The following is a 27040-nucleotide window of genomic DNA, read 5'->3' as shown; positions in this document are numbered from 1 at the left end:
ATGTCGCTGTAAAGCAGGGATTCTCAACTTCGCTCGCTCTGAGAGTGGAGCTTGAGCAATTTTATTTTCTAAAAGTGGAGCTTCAGATATGTCACTTGGAAAACCCTGCTGTAAAGCTTATTTTGAGGAGAATTTACCTGTCCAATATCTCAAGAAGTAAAAACGCCAACATTACTGCCCATTTACGGTAGACGGTCACATCTTTGGTTCATTTTATGTTTTAATATCAGTATTGTTAACAATTCTCAACATGTTTATTTGTTGTGTATCAAGGAAGTATATTCAGCACTCTGTGTAGAATTGATATTTTAAAGAAATTTAATGTTTACACTCTATAGATTTGTCTTTTTTGTAACTTTTGTTATTGCAATTCTGTTTATATTCTGTAGGGAGGATCATTGTTTATGGCCGTAGTGTAGATGCCTACACAACCATCCAATCTCTTCTAGCATTAGGAATTTCTGGTTCACGAATCTGTCTGGTCCTTCCACCACTCAAATACGACACCACATGCTTCAACAATACCGATGTAGAAAAGGCCATACATGATGCTATGCAGAGTGAAGGAGTTGAGCTGCATTCTGGGTATTATCTGGCCCAGTGGAATGATGGGAAGGGAGGAGATGAAGTTTACTGTGCATCGTTTACGTCTGATACAAAACCAGTCAAGTTTGAGTGCTCTGCATTCTTGTGCTTTAGCAGGAAAGCTGTGGATTATGATGCGTTCAAAGGTATTTTATTTCCAACAAATGTTGAACTGTAATTAGTGCATACATTACAAATTTGTGAGAATGCATGTTAAGAACAGGGTGCAGTTGTCTGATTTCATATACCCTGAAAATCAACAGTGGACCTCAAAGTTTTGACTCTTGAAATGCCTTGCAGTCAGTGGACAATATTGGATCCATAGATTTTAAGGGCACTGCCCCCAACACACACAGTTTAGCTTTGAGGTATTTTACACCGAGAACATTTTGAGCATTTCTATGTGGGTAGAAGTATTTTTTTATTGACATTGACTCAAAAAATGTAGGTACTCTAAGTAACACCAAGCTTGGAGTTTTGAGCTTTTCTGCGAGTTCCGCGACTCTTTGCACTTATTATTATTTAATTACTAAATTATTTGAAAATGATACACTGTGTGAGCTTTGTAAAAGTTAAGTAATGATCATGTATCAAGCAATGAGTGTTACAATTGCAAGCCAATCAGAACATATCAAGTTGAAGGTAAGTTTAGTGCATGAATTCTTTGATAGGAGATATTCAGTAAGTTTGTCATTTAACAGACCATTTTGGAAAATCCTGAAAGCTTGCCGATTTAAACCTACATACCTCACACTAATGCGCACGTCGCTACTGCGCTGGTCACAACAACATGGGCAAAGTTAGGCTTAAATATGCAAAGGCTTTTGATATACCAAAATGGTGAATTGGCTTGTCATATGTTAATTGTCTGACATTGATGTACCATTGTATAATATTGACTCTTGTTTTTTAATTGCAGCCATCAATGACAGCTGTCTGGTGTATGATGGTAGACTGGTAATAGATTCTCTGTTTCACACAAATGACCTATCCATCCGTGGAGCAGGATCTCTCACTAAATTCCAGCGCAAATATCATGCAGACCAATGGTAAGCTAATGGTTTAGTTACTAACAGGGACAGATTCAAAGGAAGCAGGAAAAGAAAGAGCAGAAATAAACTAAATGTAACTTTATGAAGGGTTCCTGTAATAAATTCCTATTACTTACGAAGGGTACCATTTGTAAGTTAGTTTAGTGAAATGGAACTTGTGATTCGTCGAAGTTACAAACGATTTCGAGAGTTATGATGCTTTGTAAAGTTTAGTGAAATGGAACCCTGGACCCGTACTTTTCTGTCACTTTGCTATAGCTGTTGTGAGCCATGTGAGGTTTTAGAAAAGAGTCAAATAGCGATTCTTAAATCAAGAAAAAATGGGTAGAAGTATCAAAAAGTTGTATTTGATCAGTTTTGTGAAATGCACCTTGGGTGTATGTGTAGAGATCTAATGAAGTTCTGAAATATGAGTTTTTAGCTGTTGTTGAAACGTTGTGGATAATCTATTGAACTGCTATAACTACACTGTTGATTTTATTTTTTAAAGGACTCATAGTAACTTCAACTCCAAAGAAGTTGGTCGCTCCCTTGCAGCTACGATGTTGCACCTGTTTGACCCCACCGTGGAGACTGACACAGAACCACCTGCAGAAGACCATAATCTGATTCCATCCTACTATGATGCCAAGGTTATTGGAGGCTTGCTGCCAGGTGGCTTCCACTACTTACACTTTGCCAAACCTAATCTACCCACACCCTTAGAAGTACAAGTATCACAACCTGATTATGTAAGTATACAAAGTGTCTGAATTGCTAACTTGTTAAAAGGTAATGGAGTTGAAAGTGCATTTTTTGCAGGACGAAGTCTCTCTTGCGTTAGCGATTAGGCTATACTCCACCATGAAATGTTACTGTGGGGGGATCACCACTCCTCTACAGAGAGTCTGTTACCGTCCAAGCATTTCAGAATGCCAGCACCCATTTATACACCTCGGTGGAGAGGAGTCATCGAGATAGTGTGCCTTGCTCAAGGACACAACATGATGGCGTTGCCGCAGTCCGAACCTGCAACCTTCCGATCATGAGTCGCAGCCCGTTCTGCTCGGCCACCATGCTAACTTGTAAAGTTTGCTGTACCGGGTGAATCCATATCTTTCATGTTATTGGATAAATCTACTTTCTTGTATAAACATTTTGGATTTATTAGCTGGAAAAGAGGACTTCAAAAGAGGTCTACAATTTTCAAATCTGTATTTTTATGGTTTCTTAAATTAATGATAGTTGGTGAATTTTATCAATCAAGGCAAGAATGGCTTTGCATTGTTAAAAAAAATAATAACATCACCCTCTGTAATCAGATTAAAAGGGATGCAAAAGATACAGAATGTTTTCAGCTTCTCATCAGTATGCGGTAATCACTGCAATATCTGCAAGTACACATTATCTTGATGGAGTGCTATAGCCCCAGGGTGGACACTGGTCATTGCCCAGTGGATATCATCCATGAACAAAGATTCACATAAAAAAGGGTCGTTTTCAAGATCAAAGCACTGTACACACGTAACGTGAATAGGGTATCTAAAACAGGGTATTCCTTGCTCAATAATTCATATGTATTAAGGGTAATACAAAAAAAAGTTTTTAATTCAGGTAAACTTTGCGACTTTGTGAGTTTAAATTTATTTCAAGTTTTATATTTCTGTCTCAAATCCATGGTATAATACAGGGGTTATTGTACGTATAATCAGGGATTTGTGTCTCAAATAAATGGTTTGAATCAAGAGAAAATTGATAACATACTTGCTAAGGGAGTAAGATATTGGTAATACTTGTTTAAGGTATAGATATGACACTTGCCATACTTGTTTAGGGGTGCATTTTCAGGTGAATACCTATATAAACATATTTAGAGTGCTTTTTGAAAGTGCATGTGCACAGATTAACAGATTACACCCTCTTGTCAATGTCAAGTCCCCCCTGACTAAACCATTTTAATGAGCAATGGCATTTATTGAAAACAAAACTCATTGTGCTTGATTGCGCCACAGATTGTGTTAGTTGTTTACTTGAAATATATGGAACAAATTTGTTTGTTTATACAGGGCCGACAGCTTGTGACAGGCAGTGTGGAGGGAGAATCTCCAAACTACTTCCGTCTTCATGTCAATCAGTATAACAACTTGGAAACAATGACATGCCTATCAAAACAAGTAAGTTACATCTTTAACATGGGAAAAAGGGCCTAAAATTGTGAAATAATTGAGCTGACTTGAAAATTTCCTTGGGCAATGAAGGCAAGGAACTAACTGTTTACAGGCATGAGAATTTCAGGCTATTTTGTTGTCCAAATTTACACATTTTTATTTTTTCAGCCTGTTTTGGGCCTTCTAAGGCCTATTTCACACATTTTTTCAGGCAGTTTTCAAAAAAAGCCATTCTCATGCTTGACTTATGGTCTTGTTTACCCGTACGAGAACTCTGGGAGCTCATCCTGGCTGTGACGGTTTACTGTAGTATGTTTATGGTGTGCGCTTCTTACTGTAAGTTGTTGGTAAATGGATTATATGTATGGTGTGTATTAGGCCACAGTAGTCAGTGAATTCCTGTAAAGTGTGCTGAGGCTTGTAGGTTTATCCTGTACAAGTGAGTGTGCGTAGTACACTATAAATCACTGCTTTTTTCTGTTCCTACAGCCACTTGATACCAGTAACCTCCTGTGTCTTTACAACCTGCATGAGAGATTCCTCAACAATATGGTGTCTAGATTTGATGAAGGGCTTATACAAGACTTCTATCAGTTCTTCAGGGAGACTTGGTGTTTGGCAATCTTCCATGATAGATTCTCAGACTTCAGACAGGAGGTCAAAGAGCTCCTTGTACAAAGACCGGTAAGGGTTTCTCTCTTATTTATAACAAAATGGTAAAGAACACATTGGTACATATATTAATATATTAAAACAGACAGTTACACTAAGTAAGTTTATTTATACTGCTCAATCCTCCGAGGATAATGAAGCACTTATCAGATTTTGCAGGTTATTATAATAATTTGAATCTATCAGAAGTGTGAGAAATTTTAGGAAAAATTATACACTATTTGTCTGCATTTAAGTGACCTTTAATGGTCAGGTAAAATTCACAAACTTTTATTATTTTGTATTTGAGTTGAAAGTAGTTTTTAACATGCCCAAATCTATGACTATTACAAACTCTATAATAGTCTTGTTGCCAAACACAGTTTCCCTGTTTGTTTTTGCATCTTAGTTTTGTTCTTAGATGGATTTTACTTCTCAAGACAACCAATTTCAAAAATATGTTTACTGGCCCTAGACTCCTAGTCGGCATTGAGCAATTTGAGTTGTGGACTGTCAAAGTTCATAGGAGGTCCGAATTCAAAACTGTTCAAATGTTGTTGAAAAGTTCACCAAGTTCTCCCCTCTCCCTCTGATATAGTACCTATCATCTGTAGGATTGTAATTTGATTTTCTTTTTTTTATTCTACATGTAGGCACAGGATGTGCTTTCTTTGGAAGAGAAGGTTAGAGATCTCATTGACCAAGACTTACAGGTAAATACGTTTTAACTCACATTTTTGCATTCTTAGTCAACAAAAGTGGCAAACGAGTTGTTTGAAGGAGGGAGGGTACTTATATTATAAGGTGTATCTCAATCGTGGATGGATCCACTCAATGCACTCTAAACAAGTCCCACTTGACTTTTACTATCTAACCAAGACCAGACCCTAGACCCCCCAAAACACATAAAGTCCAGAGTAAGAGTTAGCAATACACCCTTAGATAAAATGATACTAAAAATAAGCATTATGTGATTTTCAAAGTTAATTATATCCCAGTGTATCAGATAACAGTGCTTTATTTCCCTGTTTTGATTTCATTTGTTTAACGTAATGCTATCTACTATGTTTGTGTTTCAGTTACAGAAGCAGGATCGCAAGTTCCTGACTGATGAGTTTACCAGCACAGGCAGCAAGCGTGCGGTGGAGACTAGACTGCTGAGTTTCCTGAGTTATAATTACTATCATTTACCTATGTATGCCAAACCAGGCATGGTGTGAAAATAAAAGTGAAACCACACCATGTGCACAAAGTGAACAGATGTACACTTAATTCCAATGTTTCAAAAAAATTACAAGCTTTCAGTTCTAACCGCCAGAAGTAAAGTCTCTTTTGAGTTTTATACATGTATGTGAACGCACTTTCATATATTTTGCTATACTACAAATTATTACTGTGGTAAATGTATGTTTGGAAATGGAAACAAAATTGCAGTAGGCCTACCTGCGTGTAGACTTGTGTTAAACATTTTCCAGTTCTGCGCATATTTACATGGCATAACCGAATCATGCTTCCAGTTCTTTGAACGGTGCCTTTAATTTTGTAATTCCAAATGCTTTCCAGTCTCAATATTATTGTTCTCTTTAGGTAAGGCAAAAAAAAAGGTTTGTCTGAAAGCTCACAAGAAATTTAAAAACAAATGTGAAATGCGATTTTTTTTTTTTTTTTATTCCCGACTTTTTTCATGGTATTTTGGTAAAAGTTTGATTTTCGCCGATTTTTCAGGAAAAAACTAAAAAAATTTTTTTTTAAATTAAAAATTTCCGCATTTGTTTTTTGTCAAATCGTGGGATTTTACAAACGCGCGCGCAAGCTTTGAGACGAACCTTTTTTTTTTTTGACATAATATATATTGGTATATATTGGCCTGTATTTAGCATGCATTATGATGCACTTATACTTCCAAAAATTTGAAGTTATTGTTTTGTGGAAATTCTACTACCATAATGGTACTTGCACCTTCCAAAATATCCGTCCATGTATCCGTCCAATGTCATTATAATTATTTAATTATATCAAGGAAAGAGTAAACAATTTATTTAAGAGAAATGAGATTTTATATGCATATAATAGATAATGCTTCGATGATGTAAACATCGTAGATGTATAAATTTCAATTTCAATGTGTTTCAGTGTTTTTGAAACAAGCCTGTACAATGTGTCAGACCTATTATCATGATTAGGCCAAAAAAAAATATTGTTGTGTTGCCCTCAAGTGGAAAAATGGGAAAGTTGGGTCGGGCGGTCGGATTTTTTTTTTTTTTTTTTTAACCTTCAGATTTTAAAAATCCCCTCAAATATTAAATAATGCTTCTTCAATTAGGGGACATTTGTCAATTTTGACTTCTGGATACCTGTTAGACATCAATTAACGACTAGTCTTACAATATAATATTAATTTTAAGTAAAAAACATTGATTTTTTGAACAAATCTGTAAAAATCATCATTCAAAAAAAAAAAAAAAAAAAAAATTGCGACCCTGATTTTTCAGGATTTAGGACCGGACGGTTGAGGGCAACACAACAATTTTTTTTTTGGCCTTATTCACAAGAGTTGAGTATAGTGACTCTTTACACATCTTCTTGTCATGAGCGTTGAGCTGGTATACCGTAAACGTTTGCCTAATGGCGCTATGGGCTCTCTCGACATAACTGGAATTTTAGATAAAAACTAAAAGTGCCCTCCCATAAAAATCCGACCAGCAAATAAGGACACATACCCTTAATTCTTGTTGGAATTTTTAGAGGAGGGAGCTCTCTATTTGTACATGAAATTTACCCCAAGGCGAAGGAGCCCAGGTGCGCCATTAGGCGAACGTTTACGGTATTGATGTTGCTTTCCAAGTTAAACATTTTTGAACTCTTGAGCAACATCATTTGTCATCTTAAATCATTAATATTATGTGTCAAACACAATATCACAATAGTTTTCTTGTCTTGTGGTTAATTGGTTTGCAAAAGAAACTCCCAATTTTAAATAAGCTCCTATCATGACTGTATTTTATTACCTTAGACACAAAGTTTTAATTGATTATTTGAAAGTGTGATCAAAATTTTAAGATGTCACTAGACATAACCATGATAACTGGTTTTCTAGATAAGGAATTCTAAATTTGAAAACATCATAATTTAATTTTGGTCATTTCAATTTTCAAAATAAGTTTGCAAAGTCAAGCACCAGTTGTTGTGGTTCAAGATTGGTTGCTGAACATTGTTTTTAGGTGTTGTTTTAAAATTAGTTTCTGCTTTCAAAATTGGGAAAATATTTTAGGTCTAAGGATGCAAAAACAATTTTTTTTCAATACTTTTACAAGAACAACACCATTTTCAAGCAAACATTTAAAAACCATGTGTCTAAGTTTATTGAACACTTGATAGGATGACAGGACATGAATCATAAAGAATTCATTTTTGAAACATGCATAAAATCAGTGGAAATATTATCTAAAGATATTTTGCCTTGATGGTATGTGCACATTAATAGAATATTTGTATATAGTGTAAAAATAATAAGGAAACATATTAAATATGTACATGAAAAATTATTCAGAAATTCAAATGTTGTGCTCCTATTTTTTCATTGATTATCTGTGGAAGAGTTAAATAATTTATTCTTTGCATCATTTTTGCCCTTTATGATAATTGGGAAAAATCTCTTTGAGCCATTGTAGTGTAAATGTTCGTCCAAGTTTGAAAACTCTACCCCATTTCTTGGGATGATTTTTACTCAAAAAAAAATATAAATAAATAAAGAGCACAATTTTGCTCTTTTAGGGCAATTTTTTTTAAAACATGGACCCATATTCTGTAAAAATATACCAAATTTTTTGACGAATCTTCAAAACATGTATCCATATGTCGAAGGATTTTCTGCCAAAAACATTCTCGCATATCAAGGGATTTGTTGTAAACAACCCATTTGGGCAGTACTCCCCAAAATACACTTCAATGTGGAATTCCACCCCATAGCCATGTCTATTGTATTTCATTACATGCAACATGGCAGGTGTTGTTGTTGTGGGCACCCCCCCCCCCCCCATCAGAACTTCCAATAAGTCATGTTTCAAAATAGTGAATAAAGTAGGGAGAGTGTGGCAACAGTCGTAATACACTGATGTATGAAATGTAGTTATATATCTTCTCAAATGATTTCCTCTTTCGCTTTCGAGTTTACACTTTCAAAAATTCCAGCTTCTTCAATTTCATAAATGTTGAACTATAATTATTATTATTATTATATTTAGCTACTATATATACCCTTCCTTCTTTCATTGTTTTATTCACGTCATAATGAATGGCAAATCAATAGTCCCAGTACTGTGTACTAAACACTCCAAGAAAAGAAAGTCCCCACTATGGGCACAATTAATTTAAAGCAATAAAATTTATATAAATGTGTGGAGAATTTTGTTAGCTGCAGTATGATACCACAGTTGTGTAAAAAGATATCAGAATTATCAAGAAATTAATGATTCAATCGAAGTTGGTATGATTCGAAAAGTAGCTGCTTCATTTACTGTGTAACATGATATATGTGTTAATGGGTATCAACCATACATGTATTGGGGAGCTCTTACTAATCAATGACACACACTGACCGCCACTTACTTCAAGTGAGTGGAACATGCATTTTCTTGGTGTGTAATTTGTTTGAATTTGCAACTATTCAAATTGCTAAAAATTCATACTCCTATTTCAGTTTACACATGTAACAAACTGCAGCTAACAAAATTTCCCAAACATTTGTATCAATTTATTGCTTCAAGTTGTCCTCAAGGTTATGGCGACTCAAGTATTGGGAACTTTCTTTTTCGCTAGTTGAGTAAACGGGAGCGGTTAGTAAACGGGAGTGGTTAGTAAACATGGTAAACAGTGATGATAATCATGGTGTCTTGGTGTAGATTATTCATCCAGTATAATAATGATCATGTTAGCTTGATAATCATAATGTTAGTTAGCTCCTGTCATATTAAAGAAGCTAAACTTTAAAGCAATATTATAACATTATCATACAAAATAGATTAGCATTTCTTTGACATAAAATGTTAGTTTTACTGTCAGATATATCCCTTTTATTTTTGAGCCGAACAACTACGTCCAAAGCAAAGAAAATTGGAATTTACTACCAGCGCAGTATGTCGCCAATACGTACCACTCCTTCGGTCATGTTATGGTACGACCCTTTGTTGTGTAGATCACCGTCCCGCACTGTGTGTTATGAACATCGTGTATGCGTTCGACTAATAATTCCATCGTAATAATAAGACGCCTGTTCCGGCGCTTTATTCAAAATATCGGATTTTGACAAAACTACAGCACCTAGAGTCTTGATTTTTTTTGTTTATATTGGTTTAATAAAGTACAATATAATTGTGTAAAAAAATGAATTAAAAAAAAATCAGTGAGGGCGTCCTCAACAGCAAATGTTATAATATGGCTTTAAGTGAATATCCAGACCTGTGTTAATGTTGTTACTCACTCAATCCTTCAGATTTCTTTTGAAACAGCTCGTGACAAAATGGTTGATTTTAAGTTTATCCCAACAAACATAAAACATTAATGTTAGAAGAGGTTGCTATAGAAAATGTTTCAATTTCGGGTTATAATGGTATCAAACTTGTAAGCAACATGTTTAAAAGTGGCAGCAAAATATTTTAAGCGAACCCGTGTTGTTAATAGCTATAGGCCTACATTATAGCGGGGCTGCAGAATTTCCAAATGTGGACTTTCAAGTTCCACTAAAGTGGGCTCACCCGGGGAGGCACTTCAATATGAAATGGATATAGGTGTAGGGCTGGCGCTTTCGCACTAAGGGGCATTCGGTGAGAGCAAAATGTAAGAAATATGGGGTCATTGGGTGAGAACATGACCTTTTTTATTTAAATGGAATCTTTGGGTGAGAGCGAAACAGCGTCAAAAAACCTCGAAAATCAATTTCTAGTTCTAAATGGCTTCAAATTTCATTGTTTTTTAAAAATAAGTAACACTATCAGTGATAAATGAAAGTTGCTGTTCAAATTGAACTTGTTAAGGGTCTTTGGGTGACAGATCAAATGGAAAAATAGGGGGTCTTCGGGTGACAGAGCATGTGTTCGTAAAAAATATGGGGTCTTTGGGTGACAGCGATGCTGAAAAGGCGGGTTTTCACAGCCCTACATACGCGTCACCCACGCCCCTAACATTTAACCTTTTCGGACTATACTGAACAGTTGAACGACTCTTGTTGGCTACATTTTAACATTCCCTCTGAAAAGTGGACTTTTTTACAAATCTGTCACCCAATGACCCCCCTTTTCATCAGCTTAGGCCTACACCCAATGATCCCCCGAAATGGCTTCAAGGCCTTTGCTTTGACCAAGTTTCCAATTCTGAGGGGACACAGCCGGCTGCACGGCGCGCGACACAATGGTGCTTCGTGGCTTCAAAAAGGTGGCAGCAAAAACTTCGAGTGTGTCCGCCCCTCTTCCCAATTCCTAGATCCGCCACTGTCTCAGAGAAGCAGTCAGTCACATACATAGACATACCACTTGTTTGTCTGGGGTCACATTCACATACGTAGGCCTACGCGCGGTAAGCCAACATTAAGTGCGTCCATACCATGCGCCGCCATGCGCGAAACCATGGTACCGTGTACGCACAGGTGCGTGACTCGCCACTTACAGCGCGTGTTGGACATTTGACGCGTTTGCTGTCATGCCTGACCCATAAGGTTATTGACCTCAACGGCCTAGCAACCGACCAATTTTTTTGTTATTTCCATAGTGATTGGATAGTTTTGCAAAAATGAACGTCAGATGGTTTAATGGCAATATGTACCCGATCGATCTATGAATAAATCAGAGCTGAAAGTGAAAGCATCTCGGAGCCTGCTTCAGGCCTCCAGAAAATTTTCTGCTGTCTGGGAACTTAATGACAAGTGCTGAAAATTTTCTGTGAAATAACTGAAATAGGCCTATGTGCGCAGAAGGACATCACGAGCGCCAAGCTTGCGCAAAATCCTAACGGCCGGGGTCCAGGGCCCGCTTAAGGGCCCTGGAAGCTCTCAGGGTTTAGATGCTCCCTCGTGCAATCTGAGCCTTATTTTGGAACAGTTTTCTATAAAAATTTACATCCTTTTTCACAAAAAAACACAACTTAAAATTTCAAAGTATTACTGTCAAAACTCAAAACAATTTTTTATTAATTTTTGAACATTTTTTTAGAAGTATTTTGCAACTTTGAAGAACCACTGGACCTATTCTGAAGGGTTAGGATTATTCACAGATAATTTGAAAAAAAAATGGAAAAAAATTACGAAAAAATTACAGTTTGTTATCCTTAATATGCAAACCATTAATTTGTGTTTACCTCTTCATCTATCACATATTATAAATGCATGGAAAACCAATGCATCTATAATATGTGATAGATGAAGAAATAAACATTAGTTAATGGTTTGCATAATACAGGATAACAAACTGTAATTTTTTCGTAATTTTTTTCTGATTTTTTTCTAATTTTTTTAAAATTAACTGTGAATGATCCTGAAGTTTCATAATAGGTCCAGTGGTTCTCCAAGGTCGCCGAAAACTTTGGAAAAAATTTAAAAAAAAAAAAATTTTTTTTTTTTTTTTTTTGCAATTTTTTTTCTGTGACCTCTGTGACCTTTCTGGGAACGCCGTTCCCGCGGGTTTTTGGAGGCCTGGCCTGCTTCTGGACAAGATTTAGCGACTTTTATTTATATAGATGGAGAATTGATACTGCATGATAATGTTGCTGCTTTCACACTAGTTGAATATCCATATTCATGGCTTCTAGGAATGTTAACAGAAAATAAAATAATGATATTATTTCCTAGTTCCTATCAACCAGTTTCATACATAAAGATAAATGTAGGGTACAAAGTCATTATAATGCAGGGCCGTAGCAAGCGGGGCGGCCGGGGATGCCATGGCCGCTCCACTTTTTGAGAAATTTGTTATGTTTTTCTTTATATCTTTATTTCAATTTGGGCATATATTTGTATTTTGGCCGCTCCACATTTATGATGGCCGCCCCACATTTTTCAACCTTGCTACGGCCCTGTTATAATGACAAGTACAGCAAACGGATCAGATCGTTGAAAGTTTTGACAGTGATTCAGAACAGGGAAATAAAATGGAAGTTGTACAGAAAGTCCAGTTGGCAAATTCAGTAAATGGTACGTATATCTTGTAAAATGTATCATCCTATTAATGTAAATCAAGAATCTAAAAAATATCCTGTTTTGACTAATGAAACATAGCTAAATCGTAATCCTTTCATTAGTTCTAACTGGCGATAATAGTTTTGCAATTTGAGGGAACATGGGCCAAAAACTAAAGAATTTAGCTATTTTTTACTTGGCAGAACAGGATAATAATTTTTTATCCAAAAAAAATTAGTGCTGTATTTTTCTGGAATAGGGAGAAGTTCGGTTTTACCTCTTGCCCTCACCGTTTTGTGGTAAAGATCTATCTTTTAATTAAAAAGATATGCATGTAATACAATCTGACCCATGAAAATAGTGGTAACAGAACCCGGGTAACAGAACGTCTCCGATTGGGACTGGGAAAGTTCACCTAACCTTCCTGGCTTCAGGCTTATACAGGAAGGAGATGCATGGTAACCAAGTCGGGTACAGGAAGGGGTATTTATGAAGGTGCAAATGGTTAAATATCAATGATAATTGACTTCTTACTTAATAGGCCCATCAGGAGATGATAAGCTGAGACAGATCTCAGATGGTAACTCTATTGGAAGAATTTGCCTTGTTCTACTCTCCGATTGCATCAATCGTGGATTTGACCGGGAAAACCTGACGGATGCACCAAGACTTGAAGGAATGGAGGAAGAGAGCAAAATATCACCTGCTGAACTGGAAATTTGTAGAAAAATTGGTGAAAAATTGGAAGAGATTTACCCTTTGTTTCAACAAGACAAAGAATTACAAAGGTATTGTCATGTTACCTTGTTTGCTTTCAACCATTATCATTATGTGTATTGTTACTTCGTATGTTTTCAACCATTTTCTGTTGACAATTTGCCATGCCATTTTGTCTAATACCATTTTGTCTAATATCAATTTCGTCTACATCTATTTCCGCTAAACCCATTAGGACTGTATCCACTACATCCATTAATCATTTCTTCCTATAACCGTTTGGACCGATGACCATTTCATCTAATAACCAATAAGTCTAAAACCATTTAGTCTAACAACCATTTAGTCTAATACCCATCTGTAACCAATATGTCTAATAGCCATTTGGTACAAACAAAAGTTTTTGTGCCACTCTATAAAAATGGAAATATTGTATGTATATTTTTTCTTAAAGCAAAATCAATATCCTGTTATCTGAAGGAAAGATGCCAATTATCCAAACCAGTTTGATAGTAGCCAGAGTTGTATTTGGTGATATGAAGGACCTCAATTGGGGAAGGATTGTTGAAGTCTTCTTCTTTGCATCAGAGATGTGCATTCAGGTAAGAGCTCCAGCACTACCAGTGGTGTAGCCAGGATTTCGGAACCGGGGCCCGGGGGGGGGGCACAACTTGTAAATGTACCAACAGAAATATTTTTTGCTGACAAAAGTTGAGAATTGTTGACCTTTTTTTTTTTTTGGTTTGGAAAAGTGAAATGCAAAAAAAAAAAAAAAAGGACAGTAGGCGCTAGCTAACAATTTTATTTCAAATTCAATTTTGTTTCACAATTTGTAAACATTTTTTTCTTTTAAGCAGGGAAAAAACAGTTAATTGTTATTAAAAAAACAATTTTTTTTTCTCACAAAATCCTTCCCCCACTGACTACGCCACTGAGAACTACACTGCAAAATTCCTGGCGGCAGAGTGACTACATCGCACTGGATCTCTGCAGTCACCACCGCCGTCACGCCATAATAACCTACCTTATGGTGGCCGTTTCTACGAGTCACTACAGGAGAGTGACTACATCGGAAACAAGGCAGTATGGTACTATGCAGCAGTGTCATCACGCAGTGACTACAACTGCTAGCCTCCGATGTGTTACCTGCTCGATGCGCGCCGGCGACTCATGATGTACACCACTGACTAGATTCCGACAGTGGTCCACATCTTGTAGTCACATCAAAGTGACTTCCGCAGCCAGTGCCCCCATGCGTCGCCTACTCGGTACCCAGTCGGCGAACTTCAAGGTGACTACGCTGCCAAAAGGTCGTTGACCGAACCCTGTTATGAGTTCGAACACTCTGGGGACGCGCGTGTATATCTACAAAATACGCGCTGGTGATGACAGATACGCGTATCATGCTTGTTTACTGCTTGTATGAATGGAATGATGTTGGTTTTATAATTAATTGATTGATGCATGCTGTACTGCAGTGCATGGTAGACTTCTCCGTAGTCCACTTGCCAATTGTGCACTACTCTGGCTATTACATTTAAGCTTAAAACTCTGATTTAATTAATGTGTGCACAATTGATAGATTTTCACAACTGATCTTTTCAGTCACCGTCGCCCTCTGTTTGTTAGCTTCCCAAGTGGACTACTGACTTTGCCTTGAGAGTTAGGCCAATTTCTGGCCTAACTAAAATTGGTGATGATGTAATGCATCTTTAAAAATGAATCTGGCTTGTGATTGGTCGCCCAGATCTCGTTATTGTTTAAATCCTCCCGACGCGTACTGGTACCATTATAACTATACATGGTACACAACTATCTAGGGAATGCTTGGCTTTTGTGCTGGCGGATGAGCGTATGCATCTAGCGCGTGTTGTACCACCATGCTTAGTCTTGTGGTTAGATTTTATTGATAAACAAGTATGATTGACAGTGTGTGAGTCCCGGGGTAAAGTTCTGCTTAAAAGTGAAAGTCCATAGTCGGTTTTTCGGATAATAAACTGGCAGATTCTAAAATTAGAATTGTTCAGTATTGAAGTGCTAGTGTCATTATAATTATGCCATTATGATATGTTGCATTCAATAATATTAGCCTACGTAGGGCCTATACTTTACTTTTACTGTCACAAATATAATTATATAGCCTAAACTTTTTCATAACCATTTGATACTAGTATTTTGATGTAGGCCTACTAAATATCAGTATAATTTCGAGTTCAACTGAATGCGTTCATCATGATTAATAACATTTTTATTTATCAAAAATCGACTATGGCATAGTCTACAGTGCATGGGTGTGTGGCCGTACTGCCGCGATGCCGTCTTTGTTTTTTTATCGTGCTTTTGCATTCTTTATAATCATTTATGTTTCAACTGTGATACTTCCGATTCATTTTGTTTCATTTATTTGATGTTCTCTTTTATATAATTTTAATTCTTTTAGTGCTGTCTGTTCAATAATCTCATCAACAGTGTGTGTTTAATTTGCAGTTCTTGTTCTTGGTTTATTTGTTTGTTTCATTTCAAACGTTTTTATTTTGTTCATTTGTTTGCTTGTTTTCCTACAAAACTTATATCATTGCTTTGTTTACTTCAGTGGTTAGATGGCATGTTTTGCAATCAAATTAGGCCTATTTTTTCATATTTTGCATGATAACGTTATATAGGCCTATTGACACTTTTTTTAATTGAAATAAATTGTGTTTTTAAATGTTTTAAAAGAGATATTTATTTTATTTTCAGCCGAAGTTCGCCTATAGGCCTAGCATTTTCAATTTATACATTTTGATTTGCCAAATTTTTACTCATTTTGAAGCAAGAATTTTTCTGTTATATTTAAAATTGATTTATAGGCCTAGCATGCATTTTGTTTTACTTCTTGCCACTTTCCTGAATATAGGCCTACTACAAATTTATACTTTTACTGCCGGCTGTAAGATTATTGTTTTTGTGGGTGTGCTTGAGTTTGATATTCACTTAATTATATTTCACTAAATTTTGTTTTTATTTATTCTAATCAATAGGCCTATAGGCATATTGCAGTGTTTGTTTGAAATTGTGTCTTATTTTTATCACGCAAATATTAATATTATTGTTATAATTATTAATTTATTTTACACATTTAACATTTTAATTCATCAATAGGCCTACATGATTCTTATAATATTCCTACTTTTAACTTCTTTATTTGCAATTTTTCTCAAGTTGTTTTCTTTAGAAGTGTTTCTTTGTTTCTTCCATTCTTTGCATGTTTATTGGTTTCTTCATGTTTATTTATTTCTTTTTATTTTTTATTTATTTAGTTATTCAAATAACCATCAATTAAGAAAAATGTATCTTATTCATCATATTAGTTTATTGAATTATACTTTGTTTACTTATCATGTTTATTTCTTTTACTAACAAATTTATTTTATTCATCTAATATTTTCCTTATTTTTGAAGTTCAGTTTGCAATTTCCCCTTCCTAATCCCTTAAAAAGCAAGAAATAAAAAAAAATTAATTCAATAAATCAAGAGAATATAAAAAATATGGCAATAAAAGCAAAACCGGCAACCCCAAACCCCGGTACTGAGCACCCAGGCCCAGTCGTAGTCACACCGGTGTGACTCTCCCTGCGAAGTCACCGGCGCCAAGTCACTCTGTAGAAACCTAGGAGGCTGGCTACCCGGCTATTTTGGACCGGCGATATGGAAAACCGAGGTGTGGTTTCCGATGGAGTGACATTGATGTGACATCGGCGTCACACAGATGAGAATCTTGCAGTGTACATGTGTACAGGCCAGGAAACCTCTTGATATTTTGGATTGGATAGGGATGTGTAGCTGAGATTCCAAAAATATTCCCCCAAAATATGCTGCATTTGACAAAAAAGTGACCCAGGAAGAAGTAATTGCATAATCTAGTCCAGCCCCCAGGGTTATTGTTCAGTGGGGCAGACTATATTTTTACAGGGAATTTTTTTATTATTTCTGTTCAAAGTTGCTGTAAATTTTCCTAAATTCTTGAAAGTTTTGACAAATTTTGCTAAAAAAACAAACAATGATCAACTTGTTCTTTTCCAAGATTTTGAGAACATTTTGAAAAAATACCCCATCTCTAAACCAGTTTTCAGAAAATTGTGACTTACTTTCATACCAACCATGGCAACCAAGCCTACCAAATCTTCCGCATATTCCCATACTCGCCTTCCCAATAAGCTTTGTGAACGCTTCACTTTCTTGACATCTTGGGCATTAGTTACATATTAACTATCACATGTTTATTATTGATTTCAGACAGCCAAACGTGGCATTTTGACAGGGTCTGATTTGAGAGAGTTTGTGTTAGAGTTTACGTTATTCATCAAAGAACATTTTGGCAAATGGATTGCGATGCATGGAGGATGGGTAAGCTCATAATATTTGATTTTGTTAACACTTATTTTGGGGGGATTTTAAACAAATCCTGTTTTGCCAAATGAAACATAGCCCAATCCTTGAGTTGGAATTAACTGGTGTTTAAAGTCAAATTTGAATATTGGTCAATTTTTGGAAATATTTTTACAATCCCCAAAAGTTAGTGCTGCATTTTTCTGGAATTTGGAGTACAGTCTGTGCTACAGACTTATTGATCACCCATTCACCCATGGGACTAAATCCTACTTGTGTGGTGTGCTGTTTGGGCCATCTGCGCTCTGGCCTGCATGTCACATCTTGTCCATGTGGCAAGGGCCAAGACAGAGTGGATGCAGCAGGCATGACAAGGGGTGACTTCGGGTGTTTTGAACCAGGCCAGGGCTGCTGGCTCTCACTTCCATTGGCGACCAGTGGTGAGCTGGCATGATGGAGCTGAACAAACTGTTTATATCAGACCAGATTTGTCATTTTCAGCCTATTTTACAAGTTGACCTCAAATGACTTTTGACTTCCATATGTGACCTATGAAACCACCAATTATGTTATGTACCCATAAGTGCAGCAATGACCAAAGTTAAGATTTGAACTATTCGCCTGAGAGCATTTAATTACAACTTTAACCAAATTTGTTGCATACATACGGCTATACATACAGTCAGAAAAGTGATTATAATTCACTGTCGAAGTGATGTAATAAATCGGATTAACTACCATAGCAATAGATGAATACAATTTTGACTATATTGCCCTGCACTCCAAGCAGGTTGCACTCATCACCTGTGTATCTGCAATCATAATTGAATACAATACTGATCTTCTCAAAGATACTAAACTTACAGGTGCGAGTGATCAGAATGATATGGTTCAATGCATAGGTACCCGTGAACGTTGTAGTGCAGGGCGATATAGTCAAAAATTGTATTCATCTATTGCTATGGTAGTTAATCCGATTATTACATCACTTCGACAGGGAATAGTCTCCTCCTGAGACAATAATAATGTTAGCATTTCATGTCAAAGAAAGTGTCACATATTGTAGACCAAAATAACAATGCTGAAAATCCAGATTGATGGTCAATTGTTCAGGCGATATTTTATTATTATTACATACACTGGGTAACTTTTCACACTTATTCTCGTATTGCATCTCACTGCAACAAATGGATTCAGTCCCTCCTGATGTAACTCCTCTCCATGTTTTGATGTACAATTTTTTCAACCAAAGGGGGTTGCTTTTGACTGAATATTTTTGAAAAATCAATAAATTTTCAAAATATGTTTGAAAAAGCAATTCAGATTTTTAAAAAGATTTTTCATGGTTTTGGTGAATTTTTAGGGTCATTTATCCTCTTCCAGAAAAAAATCCTGACAAACAAAACCCTACTGCCAATCATTCCACTCGTAGTTTTTTTCATCACCTGATGCACAATAATTTGACCTACATTCAAAATCCACCAAAATCTTGATTTCAACAAAAATGGCATTTTTGATAATGACAATGATTAAATGTCTATTGAAATTGTATTGTAGTGTTCTATTTTTCTCAACTGATGTTGTCTTTGAAAGCTATGGATAATGCATTTTAGACATAAATGAAAATACAATGATAATATCACTCTAAGATAAAAGGTTCCAAAAGGGTTCTTCATCCTATCAAAACAACCTCAATGATTCTTAAACCAAGCAGCCATATTGTTTGGGCACTCTGAGGAACCTTTTATGCCTACAGAACCTGTAATGATTCTCCATTGGTAGCAATTTGTAGGAATCTTTTCTGAGAGGTAAAGTGTGAGGCTCTCGCTGAAGGATGCTAGAACCATTTTGGAACCTCTTTCACCATGAGAGTAGATATTATTAAAATTTATCTGTTAATTTTAATCTTACAGAAAGCTATCCTGACCTACTTCAGTAGTCCAACAGTCTTCGTTTCTGTGTTGGCAATTTCTGCAATCGCTATGTATGTGATCTACAAATTGAACCAATAATGACATTATTATGAGACCAGGCATACCGTCATTGTTAAGATGGCTGATCCATGCAATCAGCTGTTCCATAGAGTGGTGGTTACTACCAGTTGGTCCGGGGGCACTCACATGTTCAGGTGGTACGGGTATGTGTGGCGGTCAAGAGTCCCTTTTTCAGGCTCTCCGGCAGTTCCTTAAGCCCCACATTTGGATCTGCTCCAGTTCTTTGAGCCTCAAACTCTGACAATTGTAGCTCTTTAAGCTCAAATTTGGAAATAATTTAGAAATTTTGAGCTCAACAGCCTATAATTTCAGTTCTTCAGACCCCTATTTTGCCCGAAAATCAGTTCTTAGTTCCCAAAGTTTGGCGCTCCTTTTGACACCCCTACCAAAATTTAAGTTGAGTGCCCCACCCCCGGGCAGTTGGTATGACTTACAAGAAATTGTTATGAGTTTGAAATTGCACTGTCATCAGTTTTATTGAAAAGTGACATTATAGTCAAAAAAAGGTTGGTATTTTAGGATCCAACACATTTTCCAATTTTTACAGCAGCTAAATGAATTTCAATCTCACAACTTCTTGAACTTTATTACATTCTGGGACATTATATTCATAGCACCACTCTGAATCACTGTAAATACAACAAGAAAGAACTGATTACACTATACATTGGTTCACCTCAAGTTCGGTAGTGATGCATATTTTGCTGGGCTTTTGTGCGATTTTGGCCTGATAATATGGTCCAGGACATTATGGTTCTGGACCATATATTATGGTCTTGTACCATATGGTCCTGCACCATATGGTACAGGGACATGTTTGACTTATAACTATTTTCAATTAAGTAAATTCTCCAGAAGCATGTTTGAATTAGAAACATGCTCCATTGCATCTGACACAGAGACCATATTTTAAAATTGCCTCCACATTGATAAGGCAAAAAAAAAGTTGTTTACTTGTTCTCGTCCGACCGACCGTCTCGACAGTCCCGAATGTAAAACTTTTTTTTTGAAAAAAGTTTTTTTTTTACAATTTACCCAAAAACGTGATGAACTTTTCATCTACAAATTGAAGATATAAAAGAAATGTTGTAAAATACTATTTTCGATGATTCTCAGTCCATGGATGACACTTTAGAACTCTTTTGTAACCTTTTCTTAACTGCAATTAATAATTATTACCTAGCAAACATTTGAATGTTTTCACTGTTTTACAGAAAACATTTAAATGTTGGGTTATATAAAGAATATAAAACATTCAATTACAAATTGTTGTCAAAATATTTTGCCAAAAACGTTTGCCAAAAAATATTTTGCAATAAAATTTTGTTTTTGTTGTAGTGTTTTTCATATAAAATGTTTTAAACCCACCCATCATTTTGGACAGGCAGTTTGCTCCTGGGACGGCAAAATTTTGGACAGGCAGTTTTGGTCAAAATGACAGTCACTTGTCAAATCATAGCTCCGACCCTTGTTCATGTCCTTTATAAACCCAACATTTTAATGTTATTCAAACGTTTTGACTAAAACCAACAGATCAGTACAAAAATGTTAGATTCACTCTCTCATAACTTGTAGAAATGAACACCATTATTTTCAGTATTTTTTGAGGAAGGGCTTTGCGGCCCCCACTGGAGGTCATTGCTAGCAATGGGTTATGGTTAGCCACCCCTATTTAAAAGTAACTACATTTAGGTCATTTCACAACTGATTTACATTCTAGGACATTTACTATAGCACTACTTTAAATCACTGTAAATACAACAAGAAAGAACTGATTGTGCTACTGATTATTGACTAATTATTCTTGATGGATTTAGACATATCTTTCAAATGTCCAAGATTGACGTGCTTGTGTATCTTCATCTGTTTTATTAGAGGCAATTGGATACCCATGAGATGATTTCAGGGTAAACCCTGCTGCAGCTATTTTATGAAAGATTTCATGTCGTTTAGGAATATCCTGTGACTTATATGGGTCACCGTAGTAGTAGTACTCCTCAGTCTTACGAGCCACGCTTGGATCAGATGGGTCACTCAAGTTTAAATCACCTGCGACCTGTAAATTGCATTATATGCAAGGGGACAAAATAAAATGTGTGATTTTTTAAAATATTATTATCATCTGTGATGTGATAGTGAAAAATTAACTTTATATATTAATTTTGACGTATTATCACAATACAGTGGAAACTCATTATAACGAAGTTGTCAGGGACAGAGAAATTAGTTCTTTATATCCAAATTTCATTATATCAGGGTTGTAAAAACAATAAATAACAAAAGAATTTTGTATCTTGGTTCTGGAAAAATACTTCTTTATAACAGGGTTTTTCTTGTATCCGATTTCGTTATAATGAGGTTTTACTGTATTAGAATCATGGGCGATAGAGTAACAGACCGCGTACAACCAGCAAAGTCCCCGTGCATTGTATGCTGTGAGTTCTCGCATATTCATGAGGGCCGATTGTCACGCTAGTGTTGCGTGCATTCGCATATATACGCGATAGAGTGTTGAGTGCTTTAGCGATTACGCGATAGACCGTAAAAAATATGCTGTAAGTGCGTAGCAGTCTCGCCTGTCGCATTTCATGGAACAATCGGCCCTCATTATCGGGTGATGCTGAGACTTTGACTGATTGTACGCTGTCTGTTACTCTTTTGTCCATGATTACAATCTCATGTTCATTCATACAAGAAAGGAGCATGCTGATATAGAAGATAACAATATGAAATACAACAATAATAACAAAAATCACACAAGGCAGCCTTTGAGATGCGACAGTCTGTGATGCAGACGACGATTTGGTACAAATTTGTATTTATCATAAGTAAATGTCATCAAAGTTGTGCTTGAGTGGAGATAAATAATGATTGCGGGAACTTATTGATCAACCCTTATCTTTTGTCAATTTTGCTGTTGTATGCTTTATTTGTATTATCATGCTCTTATGAAACTTTCTCTTTTTCGATTTGTTTTGTATGCTTTGGATTCACCATTGGGACCCACTTTTTCTTCCCTTGTCTGTAAAGTTAATTTTATTACTATTAGTGTGATTGCGCTGTTACAAGCGCGTTCTGAAACGATGATGCCCCCATACTATTTCCGCAAATCTACTTAAGGATCATTCTCATGCTCTATACAAATGAAGCATTATATCAACAACAAATTGACAAGACACAATGCTTTGTTGGAGCCATGATGCTATAAACAAAGTATTATAATGACAAAATTGCATGATTTATTTATTTATAACATCTGTGATTCGGCAAAAGCCATGCAAAGCCCAATAGTGCTCAGTGGCTACTAAATGATAGATGCAGGATGAAAAAGGGAGCACCCGGAGAAAAACCTGCGAGGACGAGCATGGATCGGCAACCAAACTCACATGTGGCAATGCTGGGACTTGACGGTCGGCAGTGAGAAGACCACTACACTAACCTGTTCTGTGGCTTACCTTACTCATGTCAGCCCAAATACGGTAGGTATATTTTGTATTAGCGTCCCAAGCTACAAAACGATGTATTTCAAGAATCAGGTACTGTGGGACCTGGTCTCCACTGGAATATCAAAAAAAAATTAAGCAAAATTTACTGCTAACATGAAAATAAATCATCATCTTGTAAAGAGTATTAATACATGTGCTATTATAATCTGATTGGCTGATTGCATTGGTTGGTGCAGATCGGCACTCTTGAAGGGAACACATCGCTCATCAACAGGCCACTTGTGTCAAACTGAGCAAGGGACTGCCGTTGTTCTCTGAATCCAAGTGTAGTTAAATTGCTAAAAATAAGTAATTTTGAGAAAGTGTGTACAATTAGGCTTTATAAGAACAAAATTTTAAAAAGCATGCCGCATTATATTTTAAATTTTCTCATCAGCTAGTATTAGATTGACCATATTTTTATGTTTATGTTATTGCTTCACAATTTTTACTGTACCTTGGTTGTTTGCTTGTGGCCATGGTAGCAATTCACTTTGTATGCAACAGTCTGGTGAACTGTAAATGAATAAAAACAAGTTTTATGAACTTCTCGCACTTCAACTTGTGTCTTTCATGCCCTAGATGGATGGAGGATGCACATAGATCAGTAGATGATATGATCAGAGCTGTAGTCAGGGGTGTGTGGATGCACCTCCCACTACTAAGCTGAAAAAAAAACCCATTAAAAATCAACCTTTTTTGAAGAAAAATTCACAAAAGGTGCACTGTTTAGCTCCTTGCACCTCCTAAATAAATTCTAGCTACAGGCCTGGACATGATGATCGATCAGTAATATTTAAAATGTTCAATATGAATTGAAGAATCTATTTGATATCAGCATTAGAAGCTGTCATTATTGTTTTTTGACAGAGCTTAAACAGAAAGTCTGTAAAGTTGACATTTCACTCTGATCTTTTTGTGCTTATGAATGGGAAAGTGAGTTATGACCAATTATGTGTAATTTTTGTACACATTTGCATACACACCCCTCCCGAATTGTGTGTCAAGCGGGAACACTCACATGTCAAACGGGGACACACGCACATTGTGTGTTTTCAATCGATAAACTGGGGACAAAATGGTCGATTCCAAAAACATTTTTTGATGGAATAACTTGCCATTCGGGGACATGACCCTACCCCTGTGTATAAGTCCCTGGTTTTTATTGCATTTTAAAGCATTTTAGCCATAGGGGAATCAGAGATGCCAGTTTTCAGGTTTTAACCTGAAATCAGGATTTTTGTGAGTCCAAATTCCCTTGTTTTTATTTATTTTCAGTCAGTTTTGGGGCTTTTGGCCTGCATACACATGCTTTTTCAGGTTTTTTGAGTGAAACTGACTGGCATCTCTGGGAATGGGATGCAGGGGTATAGTCTCTCTAACCGGACCATCCCCGGTTGGCAGGTATCCCCGGTTGTGTAATTAAAAACACACAACTGTCCTTGGAAGTGAGCATTTTCAGGCGCCCCACTACACATACCTGAGACACAAAATATACAGATGTAATCACAATTTTCCAACTTTTTCTGGGATAAAATGGTTAGGATTGTTTAACTTCAATACATTTCTCCGTAAAACTGCAAAAAAAATATATTAAAAAAAAAATCTTACCTTAGATTTGGTAGTACTTAGTCCAACTGCTTATAACCAATTTGACAGCTTGACTAATGTTCTAGTTGGCAAAGTGACAATCAACTTGCCACCTTTTATATTTTTGGTAGCTATAGGCCTATGATCAAAGGTTATTTAATTTATTTGCTCATCCCAATTTTATCTTGTAAAACGTGTGAAACGTGTCATGGTTAAATAATAAATCATATTGTATAATTTATATTTCATTGTGTAAATAGATGGGCTGATATAAAAATTTCCTGATGATGAAACTTTTTTATCTGTTAAAATACATTCATGTACTCCAAATTTACTTGCCATGATTTGTTTTCCACATTTATCTTCGTAATATGTATCGTATTATAATAAATTGTAATCAGGTTCAATGTGGTACAGGACATAGATTCATATCAAAATAATAATTATACTCCATTAACCTATACATTGAAGCTGGTCATTATTCACAAGGAAAGTATGTAGCAGTAATTCGCCGTAGAAGTGATTAAAGCCATAATGTACGATCTTATAATATGAAATTGGTTAATTTTTTTCAAACCTGATTTTTTTGCATTTTTGTAATGTTTACCCATGTTTACACATGTCCCAACTTGCACCTAAATGGAATTGGCCATATCTGTTGTCTTTGTAGGTCAACAGAGCAAAGTTTGACATATTATCATAATTTAAAAATTATGATAATACTTAGTATGTCCTCCCATAGAACTGTGTGTTAAATGGCCAAAATAACCAGTGGGGTTTCTTTCACTTTACCTTGTTATTTCAACCTAAAATGGACAGCAACCCTTCTCGTCAGTTATTATTAATATTATTTCAACATTTTGAATAAAGAAAAACAAAATCAAAATTTGATGGAAATCGTACATTATTAGGCTTTAAGTGGGTCAAACAATTTTTGAATATAGATGAATGCAACGAGCCAAGTGATGGTCAGAATTCAGTCAGCCATTACTGGGTCCCGTCTGCACCAAACCGGTGTTGTTACTGTCCGATTGGGCGGATTAAATCCGCTTAAAAATCGATGTTGAATTGTATTTTGTAGTAAACTTTCATCCTTCTTTTGTCTATGTGTAACACGGGTGATGGAATGCAGTTTATTCGCATTTTAGGTGGGATCCAGGGCCGTAGCAAGGTTGAAAAATGTGGGGCGGCCATCACAAATATGGGGCGGCCAAGTTACAAATATATGCCCAAATTGATATAAAGATATAAAGAAAAACCTAACAAATTTCTCAAAAAGTGGGACGGCCATGGCATCCCTGGCCGCCCGCTTGCTACGGCCCTGGGTGGACCCAGCTATGGCTGCATTGAGGTGTAGGAATGTGTGAAATTGGATTCGTCTATACCGCACTGCACTAGTATGTTCATGCGGTGAACATAGATGTCAAAGAACAGAGATAAAGACCTGGATCATAATTCTATAGAATATTCATATCATGCTGATCACCTGCAAGATTAGTATCTTTGAATGGTTTTGTATTCAATCTATGATTGCAGACATACTGGTTATGAGTGCAACCTGCTTGTAGTGCATGGCAGTATATTCAAAAATTGTTTGAACTTATTGTGACCCAATTCAAGTAAATAAGGCACTCCAGGGCCGGATTTACCATTGGGCCAAATGGGCCCGGGCCCCAGATTTTGAAAAAATTGCCTTGTGCATCTTCCATTTCAGCCAAAAAAACACCATGTTTGGGACCAAAATAGGGTACAAAATTGCAACATTTTCATATTCTGCGCTTCACGCGCACTGGCCTAATATACAACAAAATTCAGCTTCAATTTGGGCTAAAAGAGTCTTAAAATTGAAATTATTTTCGCGCAAATGTCCTATTAAAATCTATGCTTGTCTCATGCTCCCGCAGTCGATCTTATAATTATCTAAATCAAAACTTGGTCACTTGAGTGCACATGCCTTCCTCACGGTGCGTTTGGATTGGAGCCTCCAAATTTTGGCCTGGCCCAGGTCCCCCAAAAAGGAAAATCTGGCACTGAGGCACTCATTTTCATGTCAGTGGGAGGGAGGGATATCAGTGTGACTTTTCCCACACTAGGAACATGGCAACATTTCTTAGATTACACCAAATATGCAACCTAAACTATGGTACATAATTGTCATTGGTTCATTAGGTGTTACCATAGTAATAATGTTCCAAAACATTTCTGAAAACTTGATGCAACACATATTCTCACACTAACATTATTTAACAGTTGACAAAATATTTCCAAAAATGTTTGCAAAAAAATA

The 27040-nt window shown here is 36.2% G+C and overlaps 3 protein-coding genes across 3 annotated transcripts in view; 2 read left to right on the top strand and 1 right to left on the bottom strand.

Moving 5' to 3' along the window:
• The window catches only part of LOC140153252 (cilia- and flagella-associated protein 61-like), a 35756-nt gene extending 29736 nt beyond the window's left edge, over window positions 1-6020 (top strand). Inside the window, exons 20-26 of the mRNA XM_072175946.1 lie at window positions 390-731; window positions 1505-1634; window positions 2128-2368; window positions 3683-3790; window positions 4274-4468; window positions 5089-5148; window positions 5515-6020. Coding sequence (XP_072032047.1) covers window positions 390-731; window positions 1505-1634; window positions 2128-2368; window positions 3683-3790; window positions 4274-4468; window positions 5089-5148; window positions 5515-5655 — 1217 coding nt within the window. The 3' untranslated portion in view covers window positions 5656-6020. The remainder of the gene's footprint in view (window positions 1-389; window positions 732-1504; window positions 1635-2127; window positions 2369-3682; window positions 3791-4273; window positions 4469-5088; window positions 5149-5514) is intronic.
• A 7752-nt stretch (window positions 6021-13772) lies between these two features.
• LOC140153251 (apoptosis regulator BAX-like) lies at window positions 13773-20064 on the top strand. Its single transcript, XM_072175945.1, has 3 exons — window positions 13773-13918; window positions 17592-17702; window positions 19598-20064. The coding sequence occupies exons 1-3, from the start codon at window positions 13802-13804 to the stop codon at window positions 19694-19696; spliced, it is 327 nt and encodes a 108-aa protein (XP_072032046.1). The 5' UTR covers window positions 13773-13801; the 3' UTR covers window positions 19697-20064.
• On the bottom strand, window positions 18779-23771 carry LOC140153250 (uncharacterized). Its single transcript, XM_072175944.1, has 3 exons — window positions 23621-23771; window positions 23134-23236; window positions 18779-21734 (listed from the first exon to the last, which is right to left on the bottom strand). Exons 1-3 carry the CDS (start codon window positions 23641-23643, stop codon window positions 21492-21494), a joined length of 369 nt encoding a protein of 122 aa, XP_072032045.1. The 5' UTR covers window positions 23644-23771; the 3' UTR covers window positions 18779-21491.
• Window positions 23772-27040: the final 3269 nt, after the last annotated feature.

Source organism: Amphiura filiformis, chromosome 5 (genome assembly GCF_039555335.1).
Source record: "Amphiura filiformis chromosome 5, Afil_fr2py, whole genome shotgun sequence".
NCBI classification, from domain to species: Eukaryota; Metazoa; Echinodermata; class Ophiuroidea; order Amphilepidida; family Amphiuridae; genus Amphiura; species Amphiura filiformis.
The sequence above is the reverse complement of the archived record's forward strand: the minus strand, read 5'-3'. Positions and strand labels throughout refer to the sequence as shown.